Source organism: Ptychodera flava, chromosome 17, assembly GCF_041260155.1.
Source record: "Ptychodera flava strain L36383 chromosome 17, AS_Pfla_20210202, whole genome shotgun sequence".
Classification (NCBI taxonomy): domain Eukaryota; kingdom Metazoa; phylum Hemichordata; class Enteropneusta; family Ptychoderidae; genus Ptychodera; species Ptychodera flava.
The window spans coordinates 4,018,733-4,044,690 of NC_091944.1; the positions used below are offsets into that span (position 1 = coordinate 4,018,733).

Consider the following 25,958-nt stretch of genomic DNA (forward strand, 5'->3'; position numbering starts at 1 on the left):
ACAGCATACCAAATTTTGACTCACAAAAGTAATTTGGTGATTCACCAAATAACAATGGATTTGTCGCTTTGGGTCAATCTTGACGGGTGCGGCTAGCTGGCAGGGTACGCTCACCCATTCCGGACACCTGGTACCACCACTATTTTGTGGTTCAAGATGACCCCATTGCCTTTGTCATTTTCAATATGTTCCCTGGACCTGGTAATTTCCTTAGTTACCTTGAATGATGACGATTATTGGACCTGATTTGATGTATATTACATGCACTAAAGAGCATCTATGATCACCAGGTTGTTCAGAATCCAGACTTTAGCCTTTAGTACTTTTGTTTGCGATCCTGTACAACAAAATGTGTACCCATCAAAGAAAAATAGCTTTATGTTTATAGTTTAGGGCTTCAAACTATATCATATACCCTTACTGTTAATTCTCCGGGGAATCATTTTACTTTTAAAAGACTAAGGTTAAAGCCTGAGACAATAAAAAGACATTATGGTGCCACAAACATTCCGGTTGAAAAGAGAGAACCTGGGCCGTGATTCACTACGCAGATAATATTGTGCAAATCCATTGGCTTTAAGTTTTGCACTGTAAACCGTCCTTTCGTTTGTGTCATATTAAAACGAAAGCCTAACGTGAAACTAATGAAAAAATAGGAAGTGCCAAATCATATATCGCTCATGTTTACAACAGCTGTTCCATTTGAGAAGCCCACGCAATCAAATATGCCAGTCCTATGATACAAAGGTTATCATTTTATTCAAATGGCATTTCTGATGATGACGTCACCAGTATGTCCCAACTCCTTGAGGTGGGACATATTTAGCCGCGGAAAACCCATGATGGAAGAAGCGATAATGTTATTGAAGATGAAGCATAGGCAATACGCCGTCATCAAGAATGTGGAGCATTATACATTTATATTTCCAATTTTACTGAAAATATAAATTTGTATCCCCATGACACTTACATATCATTGGCTCTCTCTCTCTCTCTCTCTCTCTCTCTCTCTCTCTCTCTCTATATATATATATATATATATATATATATATATATATATATATATATATATATATATATATAATATTATATATAAATATATATACAAATGCAAGCCATCCTTATAGAAAAGCAGATAATTCAATTCTCATAATCTTTATCCATTGACATTATTATGGCATTATGTACTTTACATTAGTTATATCGTTATTATACCTACGCGTCTGTGTATCTATTTTTGTCTCGGTGTCTCTGTCTCTACACGTGTTTCACACAAAAGGACACCAAACCAGGCGCTGTTGTATTTAAATCACCGGCGGTTGTACAAAACCTTTCTAAAAAGCTAAGTGATGCAGGTGACTTAAATCATCAAATTCAGGGCGGAAATAAAGTAAGTGAACACAAATTTCATTAAATTCACGTCATGTATATTACAGTACAAAAATACAAGTCTACAGTCCTCATGTGTTAGAAAGGGTAAAAAAGCAGGTTAGAACGATATGACATAGCTAACTTCTTGTCCGCTAATACTTGACTATACTTTTTACTCGCAAGGAAGTCCTGCAAACTTAGAGTAACTTACACTAAAGTGTGAATTCAATAACGTCTTGTCATAGCAAAGTTAATATTTTACTTCAATGTTTGCTTGGTAAAAGTGAAACGGGCTAGAGTATTCTCAAGAAAACTAGCAGTCATTACAGTAATCAGAGTTGAGATATTTGAGAATGACAACGACAAAAATTCATCTCTTTTAGCTATTTTAACCACAGGGGATAGTTTACATGTCCGTTCCAGGGATGGGGGCGGGGTAGAGGTGTCTTGGTATCAGCAAAGGCATTTTTTTACTATTGTTCATATTTATTTTAATAGTTTGACAATTATAAAATTGCCAGTAAAGATTTATACTACCAACCTCGGGTATCTTAGTGCTATCTTAGCACAAGTTTTGTATTATATAGAGGTTTATTTTTCTCCTTCACTGTTTCATCTATTTGTCCTATAAACATCTTACTTTTATCACAGTGTTGCATCCATTATCTGAAGCGTTTGATTGCCTAATGCGTCAAAGCAAGCAAGGGTACGTTACTAATCTGTGGTCGCTGCCATCGGATTATCACCGAATTAACTTTGACATATTCCAACGATGAATGCACCAGCAAGGGTGTAACAGTCGTCTGTTATACGCTTGCTGGCCGATTTTCATCGTCGAATGGCGCATTGATATATTTATATCACTGTCATGCAGTTTATCGACATTTTACCGTTGTGCATATGAATGAACGAATGACTGAACTAACGGACGAATAAATCAATAGATAAATAAGTGATTAACACTGTTAGTTTTTGTTTTCTTTCAAGAATCAACGTTTCCAAATAAACCAAACCAATGGTGATATTATCCTTGCTGGTTACCTTGACTACAACATTGACCAGATTTACGAGCTACACGTAACATTGACGTCATTTCCGGTAGGTGATTGGAACAATAAATTTTCTAGAAGTGTCTTACAGTACGTAAGCTAACAATGTCGTGCATGTACACACAGTCGATAGAATAGTGACACATGTTGCATCAAAAAATTACATTGGAATGTACATGTACGTAGTAGCTATCATTAAGTTGGAACAAACTCGCTCAGTTGAACGTTTCCTCTGGAACAGCTCCACCACCATCAAACGTTTGGACGAAGAAGGTTTTGGCAAGTGAAGTATAATCCGTTGCTGTTTACGGTCCATAAACATTGTACCTCTTCGAAAATTTTAATATCTCAATCAGCGAACTGATAACTTTGATTGTTTGAAATCGGTGGTTTGGTAAGTAAGCCGAAAGTGGCGTTCTCCTTCCTGGAGTGAATTTGTCCAAAATGAGTTCAATCTATCTTATTTTGTATGAATTTTATCTTTAGTGAGTATTTTCACAATGACGAAGTCTGCATTCAATTTCACACATTTTTAATCGGGAAGGTAAAATACACACTACAGCTACTCTTGTCGAAAGACATCACCTGGTTTAAGCACTTCCCATGACCGACGAATGCCAAATCACACTATCGTTTTTACAATACTGCTTTGTAACATATCCGTTCTATAGGACGTGAACATTTATTTTGCCGAGGATGATATATCTTATACATTATTTGTCAAAATCGCTGACGTCTCAGAATGGCCGCTGGTCTACAATGAATCATGCAAAACCGAGTCACGTGAACAAAGTGACTGGGTATGTATGTCGATGATTTTTTTAATAAGTTTCCCTTTGGTCTTCAATTTGTTCATTTAAATATCTTTTCTTCTCTATATTTGCAGTTCCTTGGCCACAATTCAGACTCAAAGATGCCCCAAGATTGGAGAGGATTTACAATTTCTTGGAGTCATTAAACATATTTTAAACGATGCGAGTAGCATCTTAGGCTAAACAAAGATATGTGTGTTCAAGGAGCTCGACCTATTCTATTTACAACCCTCCAACCTTAAACTTGTTTTTACTCGTTTTAAAAACTGAAGTATAACTTTGCATAATTATTTCCGATTTTTGTTGATTTTGATGGGTCACAACTAAATATTTATAAAAAATAAAAAAGTCTTTGACCTATCTACCCTATTTGATGAGGCTTTGTTGTTAAGAACACGATTGGAACTAATTTGGGATAATTGGATTGTGATATTTTTCAAATTCTCAAAATTGCTAGGTGTTTATAGCTGAATGTTGCAATATTACCAATTACTCATAAAACATAAAAACAAGTTTATCACTAAAAAAGAAGTGCAGATGAGGTTATGTTTGCAGATGAAACCGACATTACTTCAATTATCCCAAATTGGTTCCAATCGTGTTAAGGGAGCACACTCTGTTTTTCTTACGCTTTCATAACACAATATTGTTAGCATCAAGCTGTGAATGCTATCACGTGTATTGGTAACCATTATTTACAAATTGTAACTCAACCTGTTGTCAGTAGGAAACGCTAAGCATGAGTGTAATTACAAATATATCATACAGAGTAATGTACCTCTATCTTCACCTTTTCTCTCAGCCAGCGTTTTTTAGATGTTATTTGGGAAAAGAGAAACTTCCCGCAGATGAGCTAGTTTATAAACGTGTTGACGAGCCCCCACTCAGTTATTTCGAAGGCGATATGGACAATGATCAATGTAAGTAATGAGTCTTGTGGAAATATCAACTTGTAAGCATATGTGATTTTTAGGATTCGCCAGTTTAAGATCATCTTCTATGCAAAACCATGTCTGACGAAGTAAATAACACAATATTTCAAGCTGCGGAGTTAATATTCGAACTGAAAATGTCTTTACTATAGAGTAAGCTACTTTGTCAAAAATATGACCCATTTAATTTACTACTAATCAGTCTAATGTAATACAATTGGTAATTCTACCTTTACCAATGGCCAACATTGTGACCCAACAAGATGATTTCTATATCTACATCTATATTTTTTCTATATCTATATCTACAAATTCACTGACATTGCCAAACTACAAAAGAGTAGCAAATACTGTAGCAAATAATGTACTCCTAAAGGCTCCTCCTACAGTAGGGGGTACAACATTGTTTAAATATAATACAGTACAACACAGTACCTTATATTATGAAATAGTGATTAATTCAGCGTCACACATAAATGTATTTGATAATGTCACAAATTCAGTATTAATGATAATGCACATAAACTTACTGCAAGAATTAACGATATTTTTCTAACAGGTCATCTTCGAGCATTTGCTGAGGTCAGGGACGACTATTTTCCGTTTCAGAGTGTAGCGGACGCATCAGTTCGCTGTTCAAACCACAATTTTCCAAATATTCGTGTTCTTCGCCACTACAACAAAGTAAGTTATTCTTTTCAGATACTTTTGTTCACATCCGTTCAATATTAATTTGCCTTTCTCTCTGCACATGATTCAAAGGTGTTAAATCGACAAAGGGGAAGTAATCGGTAAGGAACCGGGTAAATCTTTGATTTAGGGCCTCAAGTTTTGACGTAACCTATAAAGGTCGTTTATTTGATACAGGAAACCAAAATGCTTTACGGAACCTTTTAATAAACTGGGCTAAAGAAAAAGTAACGATATTCCTTGGGCAAAATAATTGTATCATACATGATACTGATCTTTTTTGCAGAAATGGAATCTAACTTTGAGGGTTTTTAAACACTCTAGAAACCCTCGCTACTGAAATAGATTCGATGATAAGGTTGATCAATATTTACTGAGCGTCAAAACCAAGTTTGAATAGCAACTAGATATAAGAGAAGGATATCTTGACCAGCCCCTCTTGAAGAAGTGGCTAAGATGTTCAACACTAATATCTTAAGAAAGCACTGGGAGTTGAAATATTACTATATGAATTTTTCCAAAACCGCGATTGCAATTGAACTACTTCATAAGATATTACAAAATACCATGTATATGTGGGAAAATCAATAATACAACAATATCAAAAAGTGCACTCCTTAATTTTAGGTAATTAGCTTCTTTCTACTGTAGGCAATCTATACACTGCTATTTCAAATAAGAGACTTGTCCAATATTTAGATTCAGACAATTATTCGTCGAGGCACAGGACTGCTTCAGGAAAGTGAGAGCATGTATTAATCTATTTTTGTCTTCTTCCGGGTTTTCAATTCATGGGAACTATTGCGCCCCCATGATTAAAATCGTCACCTTGGAATTTCATTCAGTGATGAAGAAATAGGTATTCTCGTGTATGCTAATGACATGATAATTGTTTAAGGTAGTATGCACCTTGAAAGTGAAAGACTTAAATTTTTGCTCAAACTTTCCTCAAGGAATCTTTCAATCATTCTCTTTCAAAATCAAGAATAAAAATAGGGGGTCACCGTGCAAATTTTGGTACTAGAGGAACAAATACCCAAGATTTACCGAAATTAGAAATTAAAAATGGCCGCCATTCCTATGTTAACTCTATGGAGAAAAATAAAAATTTTCGAATTTCGAAAAACTAAGTCGATGAAAAGTTTTCTTTAACCAAGATCTTTAAAATGAACCCCCACATGTGGTATTTCAGAAGAGAATTGTAAAAGTTTGAGAGCCCGAATGTCTGTCCCCGAGGTGCGTTCTACCTTAAGCAGATATTGAGGACAGTCCCAAAAACAAATTGACAGTTCAAATTTTGATAAACAGCTGTGTCAAAATTGGCGCTTGGCTATCAATAGCCAAAAACTCCAAAAAAACACGGCTATCCCACTTTAGAAATCACAGTATGCAAAGATAAAGGATGTGCTTTATAAATGCAGGGGAAATATTAAGTAGCATTAATTTCCCCTTAACGAATATCTTTGGATTGTCACCAATGAATGTTCAGTGCCTGTCTAGGGGGCAATCCTCTCAAATGTTCATAAATTTAAGGATTTTCATTGCAATCCTTTCTCTACTCTTTTTAACTCTTGTGCTACACATATTTTAGACTGCTAAAGCTAATAGGATTGGTAGAAAACTATTTTTGATTAATGTATCATGAATTCAAGAGGTGAAATTTTACGTCGGGGAAACTGATAAAACTTAGCATATGATGAGCAACAAATATCTAACATGTCAAAACTTAATGGAATACTCGTCTGATTGCTGCTGGTAGTGTAGAGTCTGTATCACTTTGCCGCACTCTTTAATCTATCGCGATTTCCTGTCATTACCTCCTCTTTGGCATATGATATATATGTGGAAATACCAACTGTTAGGGTTGCAGGAATGTGTACATTTTACATGTTAATACCTACATAAAATATGTATGTACACACCATGAAAATATGTGACAAGGAAATAGTCATTGATTTTGTTATGACAAATAAACTTCAGGTAATTTTTCAAAGCAATGCAGACAAGATTGGTGGCATTTGGGAAACACGATATATTTTATTCCACACATGTTTGCAATGGAAACGTGGGCATGACCCGGTTTTTATTACGACCCAAGAAACCAACGTCATAGTAATCAAATCTATTTTCTATGGAATTTGGGAAAATTGATACTTTCAACCCTAAAATGTTTGCCGTGGGAACAGGGGCATCAAAACGTATATATCTGAAACACCAATTCGCTGAAACTTTCGTAAAGGGAACCTATTATTTTTAGTTATGATATTATATCATTCTTTATTGGATTAAATTGTTGTCATTACTATTAATACTAGGGATACACTACTACTACTACCACGATTGGTACATGATGTATATAGGCCTCAGCCCAGGCATCATATATGACAAGTGAGTCAATTTTTAGATATGCCAATGCGATAAGAATGGACGTCGATCGTTCATAAGCCCATACTTCATTGTAACTGTTACAGGAAGACTTCCCTTCCGATGCCATCGTTAGTCCCTACTGGTTTCGACAAGAGGCAGGAAAAGGTCACTATAGCCTGCTTCAGCTTGACATTTACAACATTGAAACAAGGAAGCAGCCTTTTGCTAGCAACTGTTCCCTGTATCTTCAAAATCATCTCATATTTGCAAAAGAGGTTTACTTATATATACTAGGTAAGTTGACCTGACATTAAATCAGCATATCACACAGCCATTTTGCTGTTAGGGTCTTTTATTCAGGGAGTATTTAGACAACTCTTATTTCAATTGTAAATACGGACCCGAAGAGCAGATTGGCCGACCCTTGCTTGAAGAGTGAAAGTTCCTTCTTACTGGTCACCTTTACTTTTGGGTTATCTCATTTGTTGCCTTCCAGATGGAGGCAAAAATTTAAATACAGTCATCTCATCCAAGGTCGAACCGGCCATGAGATCCAATATTCAATCAGTTCTCAACCTTCAAAATAAACTATCAAAACACTGGAGAGGGGCGAGAGGGAGGAGTGACATGTAAGCAGAAGTTATCTCAGAAAGATGTTTCCTGGGGGCTACTTTCACACTGCTTCATCCTCCTATATACTTAACTGTCATTGTTACAGTAGGTTTACACAGAATCAAAACTGAAATAGAGGAGGGTACATCAAAGCAAATTCCCTCAACCTAGGTAAAACCTCATCTCAAGAACCTGAAGAAAAACCAGCTTCCATAGGCACATTCCTGAGGTACAAGTTAATTAAGGTATTTTATGAAGCACAAAAACCAGCTTTCAACTAAAACACTTTTTTAAAAAGCCATTAGACAGCCATCGTTTGCCTATCATGTGCTCTGATGGAAAACAAAAGCCTACGTTGGCCATCGGAAGATTCATAGGCAAGTTGGGTTGTATTCCTTAACCATCTAGAAATAGTGTCCTTCGATGCTGGTATATGTTGAACTGGGGTCACCTAAATGAACAACTGTTCTGTATCACCACGAAGTAGTGCAGTCCTATTAATGTAGTAGCGGAGAGCCATAAAAGGACAAATAAGTTTATCCTGTTGATCACTAGACATATGAACAAGACTCAGAATGAATATATCTGTACCAACATGAGATACAGTTTCAGTATTGGAAGGAAGACCTGCCCTGGGCAACAATCTAATACCTGTAGCCTCCCTCTGAGATAGCAGTGTTGATAGACAAAGTATGAATCTCACTACGACTACGTCCAGATACCACAGCTATGAGAAAAACAGCCTTCATAGTTAAATATTTCAAACCAGATTCACTGATAGGCTCGCAAGAAGCATAATTTTAATGAATCTAACACTAATGAAAGACTCCTAGAAGGCGACAGTCTCCTCTGAGGAGTAAGCTTAACAAAAGAGCCTTTAATCAGACTATCCAAAAGAGGATGCTGACCTACACTATGTTCACCATAAATCGGAAGAAATTAACTCGACGCTGAACGATATGTTGAAATAGTTTGGGTTTTAGACCTCTAGCCTCAAAAAGAAAAAACAAAAAGTCACCCACAGAACTTAGAGGTGGATGAATGGGATCGACATCATGTTCTTTGCATCATCCACTGTATACTCTGAATCTAGCTGTAATTATATCATTTCATGGTTGATGATCGACGAGAGTTTGCTGCATATTCTGCAGCTCTCACTTAAAATCCCTGAGCAAAAGCGTTTCCTGACAGTTTCCAAGCAGTCAGCTGGATGACTGATCGATCTGGGAGAAGAAAACCTGACTACGGCTGGCTCAGAATGTCTGGGGTCTCTGTTAGCTTTATTTGAATTTCTTTTAGCAACTGCAGCAATAGAGGAAACCATGGTTGTCTCTGCGAATTTGACGCTATCAGATGACAATACTCTCCTCGTGTCTTATCTTGCTTAGAACTCTAGGAATCAGAGAAACTGAAGGAAAAGCCTACGCAAACATGTTTGTCCAGGGAATTGAAAAGGCATCCACTGCCTATGCTCTTTAGTCTGGAGCCAGAGAACAATACACCTGCAGATTGGCATTGTGTGCTGTGCAAACTGGTCTATATGAAGCCTGTCTAACACTTTGAAAAGGGACAACACTAGCTGATGCTTTAATGTCCACTCTGTCGGGATGGGTAGAAAGTTTGTCTACGTGACAGAGCATCTGCTGTCAGATTACACCTGCCTGGTATGTGAGCTGCCCTGATCCACATATTTCTGACAATGCACCAATTCATTGGATGCCATGTAAGGACGCACAGAGGTGGGGATCGTGTTCCCCCCTGCCTCTTCAAATTTGATACTACGTTTGAATTTTGATTCATAATTCAAAGCAGTAACGGTAAACCTACAGTATACAAGAAACCAGCACGTTAAATATCATACACTACAGTACACATTGCACGAGCAACTGACTCACATGCAGCTCCAGACTTACCAAACACGTAAAACACGTGCAATTCAAACAATGGCAACGCACCTGCTACGTAAACTCCAAGGAGTACTTCAAACGGTCCAAAAAACTACCGTCAAACAAAACTGACTGCTAAAATACAAAAAAGGAATAGATAAACAGAAAAAAATAGACAAGACCTAACTCACGCTCGCAGGAAGGAACTATAGAGCAAAACCGGACGTCAAAAAACTAGATACTGGAAGTCTGAACAACGGTGTGTGTACACACACCACACCAAGACCAATGAGAACAGATTGAATATGGAATCTCATGACGGTTCCCGCCCCGGATGAGATGACAGTATTTAAGTTTTTTCCACGTTCTTGAAAGGCAGCAAATGAGATAACTCATAAGTAACAGTGATAGGTAAGTAAGAGGATAAAGTAGAATGGCATTGTCAACATTGCTTGAGGTTCATAAACAGTTGTTGTTGTACATACTAATTAAGGGCACGGGTCGTTGCAACAGGAACGAGCATGAGGAATAAAATTACAAATAATTGAATTTAAAAATACCTCGGATTGATTATGACCTTTATGATAGGAGTACGGACATGGACGTGGAATCTCAATGAATACACAAACATACATGTCCGCCTTTCTGCTATTAAGGCTTGTGTTTCCTTCCAAGGTACTATCTGCTGTTCGTTCAAGGTCACTAGGCTATGCCAATCTTCAGTTTATTACATGCCTCGTATATGGAACTACTTGCCCTCCTGACGTCGGCCAAATGGACACCTACGTTCGGGCACTTGTTTTGGCTATAATATAAATTATGCAATAATGATTTCAAACATATACAATTTCTGACCAATAATTTGAACCTCACAACAGATAAACAAATCACTAATATGAAACTTAAAATCTATAACATTGTGAAGTTTACTTTAAATGTATCTCATTAATACTAATCATACAACTAACTTATAGCATGTCTTTAGGTCATTACATACTATTCTTCATTATGATTATCAACGAAAATTTGGTTATTCATAATTAATTATCGTCATAACATTTCTTAGAACTCTTTGAATACTAGGCGTTTTAAATGGCTACTTATTCGATCCGGTAAGCTCAATTAGATGGTAATGTTGATGACAAAGTACCTTAGGCCTATGCTTGCTGATGCGTTTCAAGTGTCATTACAAAATGTCATCGCGTTGTCGATAAGAGACCACATACATTGCTTGTTTCAATGCCTTGTTCCTTGTGTTTGACTTCTCGGGACATTATCAGAATGGTTGCTGGTTTATATTGCTTGATCGGTTTATGCTATCAACAGGTTGCCCATCTGGTAAGCACGGATTAAAGTGTGAGAAAGAGTGCATCTGTCAGAATGGTGCCAGTTGTCACGTGTTTAACGGGGCTTGCAAGTGCACGACAGGTTGGTATGGACCGGCATGTGATATCCGTAAGTGTTAGTTGTTTATTTGTCACCATTACGGTAAAACAAAGTAATGCAAAACGATGATTTTCTTTGCTGTAAGCGTTGAACTAAAGATGTACCGAATGAATGATCTCTTATTGAACGAGGCTTTGTCTCATATCTTGTAACATATTGAATCATGCTATTCTCAATGTCTTTAACAGGCGTAATGAACCAAGTAAAAGATATTCTACCAATCAAAAAAATTTTGAATCCACAGTAATAAACATCTGGGCCTCTAACTAAACGTGACCACGTCCTCCGGTGCCTTACGTTGTTATTTTACATATCAGCCATGCTGTATCCACTCTATACAAAGCAACTGAAATTATGGCTTAGACTAAGGATAAGGCGCAGACTATAGTCGACTCGACATATTTTACTTTTCATCAAATGTTCGTTGATCGTACGTCGCGAATGATTCTGCTAATACATAACTAAGAATTCTATACTAGGATTTGAATAGGTAAGATGAACTGATTTTACATATATCATATTAATCTATAGTTTTATATAAAAAATATGACATCTATTTGACAGCGAGACCTTCAATCGTTTTGTCTCCAAAAGACGAAGCGGCCAGTTTTGGCGGCATGCTAGAACTGTTATGTGAAACTGACAACATCAAGACTGTAAATACGCCACCTATTAGATGGTTCTTAAATGGCCAAGAAATTGTTAAAGAAATAGGCGACAGCTTTGCCATAATAGGCGAAGAGAGGTATACCAGGTGATTGCTCACGAAATTTGGATAGACGGATCTCGTAGTTAAGATGTCGAGAGATAAACATCACTACATGAAGTTAAGAGACATTGTGCATACGAGGCGCCAAATGTAAAAAAAATTAATTTATACAATCACGCTTATTTCAGAGATAAAACAGATGGAAAATGTATATAGAGAGGAATTTTAATATATATATATATATATATATATATATATATATATATATATATATATATATATATATATATATATATATATATATATATATGTAAGATTGGGTTCTGTGTCATCAGGAATTACATATTCAAGTACAGGGGCACCACAGGGTACTGTGCTTGCTCCCTTTCTTTTTACCTTGTATACTGCTGATTGCCGAGCAACAGAAATGACTTGTCCTTTAGTTAAGTTTGCAGATGACTCCGCCATGGTGGGTTTGATTAGCAATGATGACTACTCAAGTTACTTACTTGAAATTGAACGCTTTGTCAACTATTGTGATAGAAATTACTTGGTTTTGAATGTTAATAAGACGAAGGAAATGTTAATTGATTTTCGTAAGCAGCCAATTGAGCCTGACCCAGTTGTTATAAAAGGTGTAAATGTTTGCAGAGTTGTGACTTATGAGTACCTGGGTATCACTATTGATAGTATATTATGCTGGCGTTTTCATGTTGAAGCAATGTTGAAAAAGCTTAATTCCCGTATGTATTGTCTTCGAAAATTAAGGTCTTTTAATGTAAGGAAAGAGATCCTGTCTGCATTTTACAATGCCGTTATCAGCAGTGTTTTAAGTTATTGTATTGTCTGTTGGGGTTGTAACATCTCAAAGCAAGAGAAAGCTAGGCTTGACAAAATCATAAAAAAGGTGGAAACAATCATCGGAAATTCACAGCGACAAGTTGACCTTATCTACCATGATCGACTTGATAAGAAATTAACACTAACTCTGACCGATGAGACTCATCCTCTACATCACGACTTGGTCGATAAACGCATTGTTAGAAGTGGCAGACTTAGGCCACCGGTAGCCCGTACCCAGCGTTACGCAAACTCTTTTATTCCACAAGCTGTCAGTCTTTTTAACGCAAATTTTAATCGTGGAAATTAACGGCCATGTTCTTTGTGTCTCTGTTTTTCGCTTTCATGGTCTTGTTTTTTTGTGCTTTTTGACTTTGTATTTATTTTGTATCGTTCGTCAAGCAGGCATTCAAATTGCCCTTTTAGGGATTTAATAAAGTTTTTTATCTATCTTATCTATCTTTTATCTATCTATATATATATATATAACCGTACTCTCTGTGCCAAAGTTCAGAGGTTGCCATAAAGCCATTATGGTGATAACCAGGAGGGCACATTGTATACATTTTGTGTATATATATATATATATATATATATATATATATAGATAGATAGATAGATAGATAGATAGATAGATAGATAGATAGATAGATAGATAGATACAGATATAGATATATATATAGAGACATTGGCCATACATATATATGCATACATATACATACCCATAATCATACTCGCACGCATATAGTGTATTTATTCATACATACATACATACATACATACATACATACATACATACATACATACATACATACATACATACATAGAGCTTGGACATGGATAAAGGTTGAAAATTTACATTGAGTCTCGCTTTCGAGACATACAGCTGAAAACATTTACATTCAGCCTCGATTTTATGCAGCTGCGAAATTTTATATATATATAGGCCCTTCTTTTTCATACAGCTGCAAAATTTTATACATATAGGGCCTTGTTTTCATACAGCTGCCAAAAGTTTATATGTAGTGCCTCGTTTTCATACAGCTGCACAAATTTTATATATATAGGGCCTCGCTTTTGTAATACAACTGCAAAATTTTATATTCAGAGTCGTTTTCACACAGCTTGGAATTGATATATATTTATACATCCTCGTTTTCGAAACAAGATAGTGACTTCCAAATGTTCATATAATGTTGGTCGCAAGTGGATTTACATTAAAAATGTTGCGTTCACAATGCTGCATACAGCAGGACCCTAAGTAGCCCAGCGTACGATGCTGTGTGTTCCTGGCATTGTACGGTGGTGGATGGGAGGCGGTAGGCCTCTCATGCCACACTGGGAGCACACAGTATCTTATGCAGGGCCATGGCGCTTAAAAAGTACCATGGCAGGACTAAGAAGGACCCTGGCTAGGTTTAATAATTGTAGCCCATGGGCCGTGCGCCGGCTTTTCTGATGTATTGTCTTTGCAATAGCCGGCGCTGCACAGCAACACGTTAGAAAAGCCGGCGCACAGCCCGTGGGCTACAATAATTGCACCTAGCCTGGGTCATTCTTAGCCCTACCATGGTACCTTCTTAGCTCCAATGCCGTACGTACGATACTGTGTATTCCAAGCGTGGCGTGAGAGGCCCATCGCCTCCTGTCCACCACCGTATAGCGCCAGGAACACACAGCATCGCACGCTGGGCTACCGGGATCCTTCTATGGTCTTGTGAAATACACAAGCCCTGCTGTTTGCAGCAGTGTGAACGCAACGTCTTTATGTAAATCCACTTGCGACGACATTATATGAACATTTGGAAGTCACTATCTTGTTTCGAAAATGAGGATGTACATATACAAAAATTTCCGAGTCCTAGCTGTGTGAACATGAGTCGGTATATAAAATTTAGCAGTTGTATTATGAAAGCTAGGCCCTATGTATAAAATTTGTGCAGCTCTATGAAAAGCACGCCCTATTAATATAACCTTTTTGCAGCTGTATGAAAACGAGGCTCCATATATATAAAATTTTGCAGCTGCAATAAATCGAGGCTGAATGTAAATGTTTACAGCTGCATGTCTCGAAAGCGAGGCTCAATGTAAATTTTCGACCTTTATCCAAGTACAAGCTCTATTCATGTATATATGTATCTATGTATCTATGAATGTATGTATGTATGTATGTACGTATGTATGTATGTATGTATGTATGTATGTATGTATGTATGTATGTATGTATGTATGTATGTATGTATGTATGTATGTATGTATGTATATATGTATGTATGTATGTATTCTACATGTATGAATAAATTCACTGTATGCGTGCGAGTATGATTATGTGTAATTATATGTATGCATACATATGTATGGCCAATGTATATGTGTGTGTGTGTGTGTGTGTGTGTATATATATATATATATATATATATATATATATATATATATATATATATATATATATATATATATATATATATAATATTAAAAATTGTTCTCTATATGCATTCCCCAGCTGTTCTATCTCTGAAATGAGGGTGATTGTGTAAATTATTTTTTTTTTACATTTGGCGTCTCTTATAGTACAATTACATGAAGTAGCACGTAACTTCAGCGTGACTGATAACATTGGATCTGTCCTTTCCAATTTTAGCTAATATGTGTGGCCAGGACAGTTGTAATACCAATATTCTGGATATACATCTGCAGGAGTATATTAGATTGCGATTATATTGTCGTTTCCGGGGTGGGCTGCTGCTATTTTCAAACGATTGGCATGGCAACATAATCGAAAATAAGTTTTGGGTTTTCAATTTCTTGGCTCGGTATTATACTGAGCTATAAAATTAAACGTTTTGTTTCATTTTTACATGCAGTTTCAGCGAACTTCAAATTACAAATGTATCAGATAAGTTGGCTGGGGTGTACACGTGTCAAGTACAAGATATCAATGGCAAAATTTACAGGGATTCATCTACCATTGACGTCAGTGAGTGTACTTGATGTAATTCGTAAATTATTGTGAAAAGGGGAACACGTGCAAAAGTAGACTTAAGGTAGAACGCACCTCGGGGACAGATATTCGGACTCTCAAACTTTTACAATTCTCCTCTGATATACCACATGTGGGGATTCGTTTTAAAGCTCTTGGTGAAAGAAAACTTTTCACAAGCTTAGTTTTCCGAAATTCCAAAATTTTTATTTTTCTTTATAGAGTTAACACAAGGATGGCGATCATTTTGAATTTCTAATATCGGTAAATCTTGGGTAATTTGTTTCTCTAGTACCAAAATTTGCACGGTAACCCCCTATTTTTATTCTTGATTTCGAAAGAGAATGATTGAAAGATTCCTTGAGGAAAATTAGAGCAAAAGTTTAAGTTTTTCACTTTCGAGGTGCATACTACCTTAAGCGCCGTAACTGTTCCTCTGAGACACAATTACATGTTTTTCTGTCCTTTTTGAGTCTGTATCTCATTTCTCTATCTCAAGGTCAAACTTGTTCCATAGAAAATATACCAACTCGTGGATAATCATTGCTTGTTGAGTTGATGTTTGAAGACTATAAGATGTTTTACTTTTTTATTTAAAGCTAGTTCTAAACATTCCGTCTAAAAATATGACTCGACCTCACACGGTCCGGATAAGAGACGGACCATAACCGGAAGACTCGAGGCTTTGAATACGACGACGACGTAGGAACTCATCCAGTAATTACTAGACTTCTGTAACAGATACTTCTGGATGATCAAATCAATTTAAGAATAACACAATAGCCAAACCAATTAATTCATAAATAAATGAATAGGTAAATAAATAAATAGTAAATAAATAAATAAACATCTAAATTTATGTTCAATGATCTCGGTACGCGTTAATATGGGTGTCCTATGTTTGTTTTAAAATCATATTGAGCCACTCCACAAATGATGAAATTTGGACCAATGGCTTAGAGTCGCATTATTTGCTACATATAGGTTTCTGTTGAGCAAATTTGTTCTTTCGATGTGTATTCGTTAAGACATTAATTTTGACAAAGGGATACAGTTTTTAGCTGTTGTAGTTGTTGTTGTTGTCGTTACTATTGTTATTATTTTTGTCATTATTATCGTTATTATTATTATTATTGTTGTTGTTGTTGTTGTTGTTGTTGATACCGTTGTTGTTGCTGTTGTTATTGTTGTTGCTACTGCTGCTGCAGATATTATTGTTATCATCATCACTATAATCAGCATCTGTACAGGCATGTATCATACACCACGCAAGTGTTCAAAAACCTCATGTTTCTTTTGACACTAACAAAAACTTATTTCTAGATTCTTCTTTTTCCTTACAGAATGTGTCGATAATACATACGGTTTTGCTTGTCAATCGCCTTGTAATTGCCTGCCCGAGACATCAATATCGTGTGATCGATATCGAGGTTGTATTTGCAAAGAAGGCTGGAATGGAACACACTGCCAGATAGGTAATGAAAAAAAGAAACTAAATATAGCTGCAGAGTAGCAATGACCGGGTTTCGAGACATCTCGTTGCACAGGGGCATCGGAGAAATAGATACGCAAAAAGATGGAAAGCCATAGTAGTATTTATGAAATCAAGGTTAAAGGTCATCGAGGTGATGTTACATTTTGTCAAAAGAATTATATGTCATAGTTATCCCTATACAAAAAAATAAGTCCTCTAGCTCTATTGGCTTGCCCAAAATTAGATATGTACATAATTCATGAGGTATCTGATTTGGCACCATAAGGTCTCTCATCATACCAAATATGAAGGGTGTAACCCTTGTGGTTACTGAGTTATGGACATATATGTATATTTGGGGTCAAAAGTCATCGAGGTTGCGTGATATTTTGACAAAAATTGTATCCAATAGTTATCCCTATGTACCAAATATCAGACCTCTAGCACTATTGGCAAGCCCAGAATTAGATATGTGCCTAAAAATGAGTGCAGGAAGATGCAAAGGTCAAGTGGAATCCCCAAAATTGCAGAGTCTAATTTGGTCCCCTACTGGTCATAATCCGATAGACGCTGGCATTCTCAGAATTTAACATAGGCCAGAATAAGCCATTGCCATAGCTTAGCTGCATATGTATAGGGCAGGTCAAAGTTCACTGAAAAATATAATAAATAATACTTTTAAAATCTTCTACTAAAAATTGGCAGGGCCTATGACCTTGATATTTGGCATTAAGGAACCTAGGCCTATGGTCTACAAAAATTAGGACAGAATTTTGATTGATTAATTTATATGCAAATGAAGTCAATTTGAAAATTTAATTTGAATATGGCCGCCAGGTCACGTGACCCATTGTTATGGTCTTGTATAATAATAACTATAGCTGCAAAGCAGCAATTACCGGGTTTCGAGACATATTGATGCATAGGGGCAATAAGAGAAAAATAGATATGCAAAAAGATAAAAGGCTCTGGGTAAATTTGTAAAATCGAGGTCAAAGGTCATCGAGGTCACTGACATTTTATCAAAATCTGTATCCAATAGTAATCCCCATATACCAAAAATCATCGATATGTGCATATTTAATGAGGTACAGGATGTGTCGTCATAAGCTGTCCCATCATACCAAATATGAAGGGTATAGCACTTGTGGTTACTGAGTTATTGACACATGTATCTTTGATGTCAAAGATTATTGAGGTCATGTGACATTTTGTCAAAAAAATTGCATCCCAGAGTTATCGGTATATACCAAATATCAGACCTCTAGCTCTATTATTAAGCAGTGATAAAAAGCAAGCAAAACTAATAGCGCTTTCGAAATACATGTTTTCTTAGTGGCTATTTTAATAAAGTTTTTTCCTACATATCTTACCACAGATAACATGAAACCGACAATACAGATGTGCCCGATAAATATCACACAGTACGTAGATCGTGGCAAGGACTTCGCTACCGTCGTCTGGAATGAACCTGAACCTTTCGACAACTCAGATCATCTGAATTTTACCGGTACACATCGACCGAACGACAGATTTAGAATCGGAAGAACTTTGGTAACTTACACAGCCGTTGATGGCAGTTACAACATGGCGACCTGCACTTTTTATGTACACGTTGTGGGTAATGTGAACTACTAAACTTCTGAAACAATTATTTAACATATTAATCTGTCATATCCAGTTAATTTAATAGTCACGCCAGCGGCTTACTGACTACGCATGCGCATATTCATAATATACTATGCGAGTAACCGGAAGTGTACCCTTCTTTCGTGGGCGCCGCCATGTTTTTTTGAGTGCTCGTAAATAAACAAATTTGAAACGTGCTCGCTATTATTTTATAACATGCCATTAATAAAATATATCTTTTTTATTAGCGAGTACTTATTATTATCCACCCTGTCGCTGATACAAAATAGTGTTACTATCACGCCTAAAAAATAGAAGAAGTGAGAAAACTGTCGTGCATATGAACGAGAACATTCGCAAAGAATGCTGGGATTTAATCTTAGAAAGGCGCCCTCTCTGTCAATAACTATGTGCAAAATTTGCCCGTTTTTAGAAGTAACGCTGGTTTTCAGCTTACAATATCGGAAGTTGGGCGTTACAGTTACTATTGCAAAGTTAATGATAGCACATTACGTCCCATGTTAAACACAATAGGTAATAATCATGGTAAAAATTGCCAATTTATGTCAAACTTTTTTACACATAACAGAAAACCTATACCTACAAGGTCTGACATCGTGTACGTGAACTGTCATCAGAGGGTAAACCGGTCATACTTGTACAAACATATACAAACGTATATAGAAAGTAACAATTAATTCTATTTTATCCTTTATGATTACTAATCATGAATCGATACAAATAACATTTCTAATCTCAACGCCTGGCGCGAAACCAAGGGTTGAGCCCTATATAATATTATTTCATGATTTTGATGACCATACTAAAAGTATGTTTGTATTGATGGATTGATGTTGGACTGATAGAAGTAACCTTTGGTTTGAGAGATTGAATTATAATATCATTTTGCACCGGTTTCCTTCCTAAATGTTTTATGTGTAATTCCATCTTATTACTTTTAACAGCAAAACCAATCGATGTGGGTATAATTGCAGTATTATTCATACTTAGTTTCATCTTCCTTGTGCCCCTGTTCATTTACTTCGGTTATAAGTACAGGCTCAAGATATATCTAGCCTTTTCACTTCCCATCGAAGAATATGATGATGATGGTAAGTACCCATAAATCAATAGATACATTCTGTGTCCATAGCCACTAGAGCTTCCACTCTGTTCCTGTTTTATATCTAGCAGCCCTAATAACTAAGCTGTCGTACTTTTATTAGTCCCCACAGACACCGTCCGGGGGACTTATAGGTTTGGTCATGTCCGTGCGTGCGTGCGTGCGTGCGTCCGTACGTCCGTTCACGCAGATATCTCAGACATGCCCAGGTCAATTTCTTTCAAACTTTGCACAATGATAGTACCCTACCCCATACAGATGCACGTCGATTTGTTTCACAATGCGATCAAATTTGGCCGTGTTAGAGGACTTTTTAGTTTTCACCTCCATAGACTCCCATGTATAAGGCAGTCTCCATAGACTCCCATGTATAAGGCAGTCCATAGACTCCCATGTATAAGGCAGTCCATAGACTTCCATGTATAAGGCCAAGAAAAATAAAAATTTAGTTTCTCATCGTATTCATATTGCAAAAAGGATGCAGTGACACAGTTTTTAGTCCCCACGGATGAAGTCCAGGGGGCTTATAGATTGGGTCATGTCCATACGTGAGTCCATCCGTGAGTCCATCCGTTCACACAGATATCTCAGATATTTTGACAAAATGTCATATATGTCCATGAGTCGGTAACCACAAGTGCTACACCTTTCATATATGGTATGATGGGGCAGCTTATGACGCCACATATTGTACCTCATTAATTATGCGCATATCTAATTTTGAGCGAGCCAATAGAGCTAGAGGTCTGATTTTTGGTATATAGGGATCACTTAGCAATACTATTTTTTTTTCAAAATGTCACGTGACCTCGTGACCTTTGACCTCAAATATACATATTTGTCCATAACTCAGTAACCACAAGTAATACACCCTTCATGTATGGTATAATGGGACAGCTTAAGACGCCACATATTGTACCTCATTAATTATGCGCATATCTAACTTTGAGCAAGCCAATACAGCTAGAGGTCTGATTTTTGGTATATAGGGATAACTTAGCAATACAATTTATTTGACAAAATGTCACGTGACCTCGGTGACCTTTGACCTCAAATATACATATTTTTCCATAACTCAGTAACCACAAGTGCTACTATCTTCATATGGTATGATGGGACACTTTACGACGCCACATATTGTACCTCATTAATTATGCGCATATCTAATTTTGAGCAAGCCAATAGAGCTAGAGGTCTGATTTTTGGTATATAGGGATCACTTAGCAATACTATTTTTTTTCAAATTTCACGTGACCTGATGACCTTTGACCTCAAATATACATATTTGTCCATAACTCAGTAACCACAAGTACTACACCCTTCATGTATGCTATAACGGGACAGCTTATGACGCCACATATTGTACCTCATTAATTATGTGCATATCTAATTTTGAGCGAGCCAATAGAGCCAGAGGTCTGATTTTTGGTATATAGCAATAACTTAGCAATACAATTATTTTGACAAAATGTCACATGACCTCGATGACCTTTGATCTCAAATATACATATTTGTCCATAACTCAGTAACCACAAGTGGTACACCCTTCATATATGGTATGATTGGAGACCTTATGATGCTTCATACTGTACCTCATTAATTATGCGTATATCTAATTCTGAGCAAACCCATAGAGCTGGATGTCTGTTTTTTGGTATATAGGGATAACTATAGGATAGAATTTTTTTGACCAAATGTCATGTGACCTCGATGACCTTTGACCTGAAATATACGTCTATGTCGATAAATACCTAACCACAAATGCTATGTCCTTTGTATTTAGTAGGATGGGAGACCTTATGACAACACACGCTTTAACTCATTAATTATGCACACATCTAATTCTGGGCAAGGGAATAGAGCTAGAGGTCTGATTTTTGGCATATAGGGATTAATCAGCAATACAATTTTTTTTCAAAATGTCACCTGACCTTATGACCTTTGACCTTAATTATACATATATATGCATAACTCAGTAACCACAAGTTCTATACCCTCCAATTCTGATAGGATATTAGACCTTAAGATGTCACATCTTGTACCTCATTATTATGCGCATATGTATTTCTTGGCCGGCCAATACAGCTAGAGGTCTGATCTTTTTTCCCGATTTAGAACCATAACTTAGACGTGCCTCATGTGTTTCAAATTGGGAACAACGACATAGACCTATGTGCCCATAGACCTCAACATATACACTCCAGTGATACTTCTTAATGACCACATTTCCTTGCCCCATCAAGACTAATACTCCTATTACAAGTGGGGACTATGTCATTGTCAATGACTTGTTGTTATTGCGTCATACGTTTTCAGCATATCCACAACATTGAATCTTTCCAAATTGTTTTCGATGAACCTTTAAAAACTAATCATATATGATCTTTTCCAATGGATTCTATGACGATTCCCTTATTGTAGGGATTCCATGGATTTAAGGTATCGAATAAAATGTTTGCATTATTATGACCACGTTTATTTAAAAACTTGCAGATGAAAAGGAATGTGACGCATTTGTGACGTATAGCAGCAAAGATGAAGAGTTTGTAGGTGATGTTTTAACAGATCTCGAGAAAGATAACAGATACAAGCTTTGTCTGCATCAACGAGACTTTCCAGGCGGCAAAAGTAAGTACCATGTATTCAATCATTAGATAACGATTTAAACCAATCGCCAGATTTAATATAAAGGATGGGGGAGCGGCTTTTTCGATTTAAATGGGAAAATACTGTAAAAGCATAAATTATTCACTGGGATCTAATTTCACTATTTTCACTGAATTATAAAATCTGCTAAATTATATCCCAGTGAAAATGTTAAATAACAATAGAATCTATTGTTTTACTGGCAAAAACAGTGAACTTAAATCCTAGAGGAATGTCTCAAACATCAAAACAGTGAAATTAAATCTCCTAGAAAATTAATGATTTACTGTATTGATTCACCTTGACATCTTGGTTCAAGCATCGGCAATGAACTTGAGCAGCTGTGTACTCTGGGTTCCGACTTGCAATAACATTTGTTCACAAATTTTATTTGGTTATTGCTTGTCATAAAGAATACCTACCTACCTACCTACCTACCTACCTACCTACCTACATACATACATACAGTCATACAGTCATACAGTCATACATACATACATACATACATACATACATACATACATACATACATACATACATACATACATACATACATACATACATACATACAAACAGCCATACAGACAAACAGACAAACAGACATACATACATACAGTCATACATACATACAGACAGCCATACAGACAAACAGACATACTGCAGTCATACATACATACATACATACATACATACATACATACATACATACATACATACATACATACAAACAGCCATACAGACAAACAGACAAACAGACATACATACATACAGTCATACATACATACAGACAGCCATACAGACAAACAGACATACTGCAGTCATACATACATACATACATACATACATACATACATACATACATACATACATACATACATACATACATACATACATACATACATACATACATACATACATACATACATACATACATACATTGTAAGTTGGAAAAGAGAAACAGTTGTGTTTTCCAGGCAAATCCAGTACAATGGTTGTGTGAAGTAATTTGCACTGCCATATCCTTGTTTGTGAAGAGGAATGACGATTCTCAAATTAAAATATCCTTGAAACTAGCGGCGTTTTTCAGGATGCAGCAGATGACGAACAGCTCCATAACTTGCAAGAATATTTCGAGCCCAAGTTGATTCTTAACACTAAAATAGTTGTATTTTCTAGATAGAGAGGAATATAAATGATTAATTGTAACCCTCACAGAGTTGCATCGCAGCCTGGCGCAGTGTGCAAGTCCGACAACAGTACTATTACATGATCAGCACCGTTGCAATCTAGTTATTTTATAATATCAGATGACAGCTTCCTGATCAGCAATCACAGAACCAAACAAATCTATCCTAGAAAACACCCTTACTTTTAAACCTGATGACCGTTGCACTTTTACTAAAAACATTGGTCACAATTTGAAGGCTTGTTTTTTCAGGTATATTTTACAACATCGAAGAAGCATTAAACAAGAGTAGATGTACCATTTTGGTACTCTCTCCAGCATTCATAGAGAGTAAATGGTGCCAATTTGAGACAATGTCAGCTATGAGAAGATTAGTAGACAATGGACAAAGGCTGATACCAATCATGAAAGAAGATGTCATGCATCTTGAACTACCTCTTCTAATGAAGAGGATTCTGGAATCTGTCACTTACATAAAATGGACACAGAATGGAACAGAGAAACAAAAACGGAAGTTTTGGGATGAGCTTCAAAGTGCAATTAGGAAACGAACAAGACATCCTGAAGAAGGTCGTGTGAGGAGTATAATAATTGCCCTTCGCCGACAAATTTTAAAGTGTGTTGCATTTCGTTATAATAGACTGAATAATCATGAAGATGTAGCATAGCTTAATTTAAAGCCTTCCATTTTGTAAAATGGTAACACTAGTATGATGTCAGTAAAACTGGCATATTGGAAAATGAATGCGTTCATTCGTACCAGTCATGGAAAAAAGCCTGAATTTTCAATCTCTCTGTCACAATATAGATATTTAACACTATATGCTGCTTTCTGTTACATTATTGATATGGGTTTTACCATGTCAGTAAAATAATCCAGGAACGATATTCATCGTGTATTAAATTAAATATGCATTAAATATGCGAATTATAACACTAAAGTGTAAAAATGCAAAACTATTATTATGATCACTAGGTATTTTATAATTGTATCATCAATATACACAACACTTTCACACACTTTGCTGAAGTCATTCAAGTTATCACTGATCGACAAAGTTTATCAAGTTAACAATTATATGATAAGAGAATGCAAAATGTATATCGTTATTTTGTCATTGCTACTTTCACCAACTTTGATCAAGTCTTACCAGTTTAATGTGCTTAAACGGGAAAGTTCGCTAACGCAAATTAGCTGACATAGAAATGCGAAATGTCTTTCACTGCCACGATATTATCGTCTCATGAATATACAAATCAAATTTCCTCAGCTTTCGCCACGTCCTTCCAGTTGTTTTAAAAATGGGTTAAGGTCGTCAAATATGCTGATTATTGATTAATTTGACAATTCCACAACATAACATTAGGTATGCAGCTGTGAAACACTGGAATTCCCTGACTGGCTATCTCAAACAGTTGTCAAGTAGACAAGTTTTCAAGTCCGCATTGAAACATCACTTACTGGATCTACATTAAAACTGTGTTTGTTTCTATCCTTCATCACACTTAAGCTTGTACTGAATAATTATTAGTATACTCAATGGCCATGAACTCGACTAGTCCTTTAAGACTATTTTCATGGTCCCCGCCAGATTATACAATACAGCAATGTTCTTTCTTTTCTTTGACTTTGTACAACTTCAGTAAGACACCTTTTCTTCTTATTTTCATTATTGTAGAACCATCTGGTGAAATAAAGCATTCATTCAAAATGATAAATGTCTTTCACTACTATTACACCTTCATAACATCATCAACATGCTCAATAAAATTCACCAACTTTTGTCAAGGTCTTAGAGTTTTATTTCTAATTGAGAAATGTTTGTGCAATATAATAATTAGTAATAAGCTTACGTGAAAATTATAAACGACTTTCATAAATGTTATATCATAATATCTTCAATATACATATACATAGCATCCTGAACATTCCCATTCTTCAGTGGGTGGCGTTGGCAATGGTACTGTTACAGGTGGTTAAATATGATACGCTCACAAAGATTTACACACGGTATAAGTAGTACATAAAGTGTTGTTACACTTCTGTGTAGACCAGGACTTAACCATGTTGTCACCTACCTCAACAGCTGCTGTTGTCATCTCCTCTGTAGATTTCGTCATCTGGATATGCTTATCAATCTCAGTATTATCAGTATCCTTTCATGATAATACTGTTCCATACTTTTGGTAAACCATTATTCGTGAT

The 25,958-nt window shown here is 36.2% G+C and overlaps 1 protein-coding gene across 1 annotated transcript; it reads left to right on the forward strand.

Moving 5' to 3' along the window:
• Nucleotides 1-1,201: 1,201 nt before the first annotated feature.
• On the forward strand, nucleotides 1,202-25,252 carry LOC139115190 (uncharacterized). The gene is made up of 14 exons (XM_070677128.1): nucleotides 1,202-1,390; nucleotides 2,359-2,469; nucleotides 3,092-3,220; nucleotides 4,035-4,152; nucleotides 4,724-4,848; nucleotides 7,326-7,515; nucleotides 11,046-11,174; nucleotides 11,730-11,919; nucleotides 15,579-15,691; nucleotides 17,038-17,169; nucleotides 18,547-18,789; nucleotides 19,763-19,909; nucleotides 22,414-22,548; nucleotides 24,005-25,252. The coding sequence occupies exons 4-14, from the start codon at nucleotides 4,137-4,139 to the stop codon at nucleotides 24,418-24,420; spliced, it is 1,836 nt and encodes a 611-aa protein (XP_070533229.1). The 5' UTR covers nucleotides 1,202-1,390; nucleotides 2,359-2,469; nucleotides 3,092-3,220; nucleotides 4,035-4,136; the 3' UTR covers nucleotides 24,421-25,252.
• The last annotated feature ends 706 nt before the right edge of the window (nucleotides 25,253-25,958 follow it).

What these genes read in the sequence shown, in the direction of transcription:
- LOC139115190 (XM_070677128.1), top strand. An exon ending in TGGAACACACTGCCAGATAG is followed by an intron (nt 17,170 to 18,546) that starts GTAATGAAAAAA and finishes ATCTTACCACAG; the next exon opens with ATAACATGAAACCGACAATA. An exon ending in TTTTTATGTACACGTTGTGG is followed by an intron (nt 18,790 to 19,762) that starts GTAATGTGAACT and finishes TACTTTTAACAG; the next exon opens with CAAAACCAATCGATGTGGGT.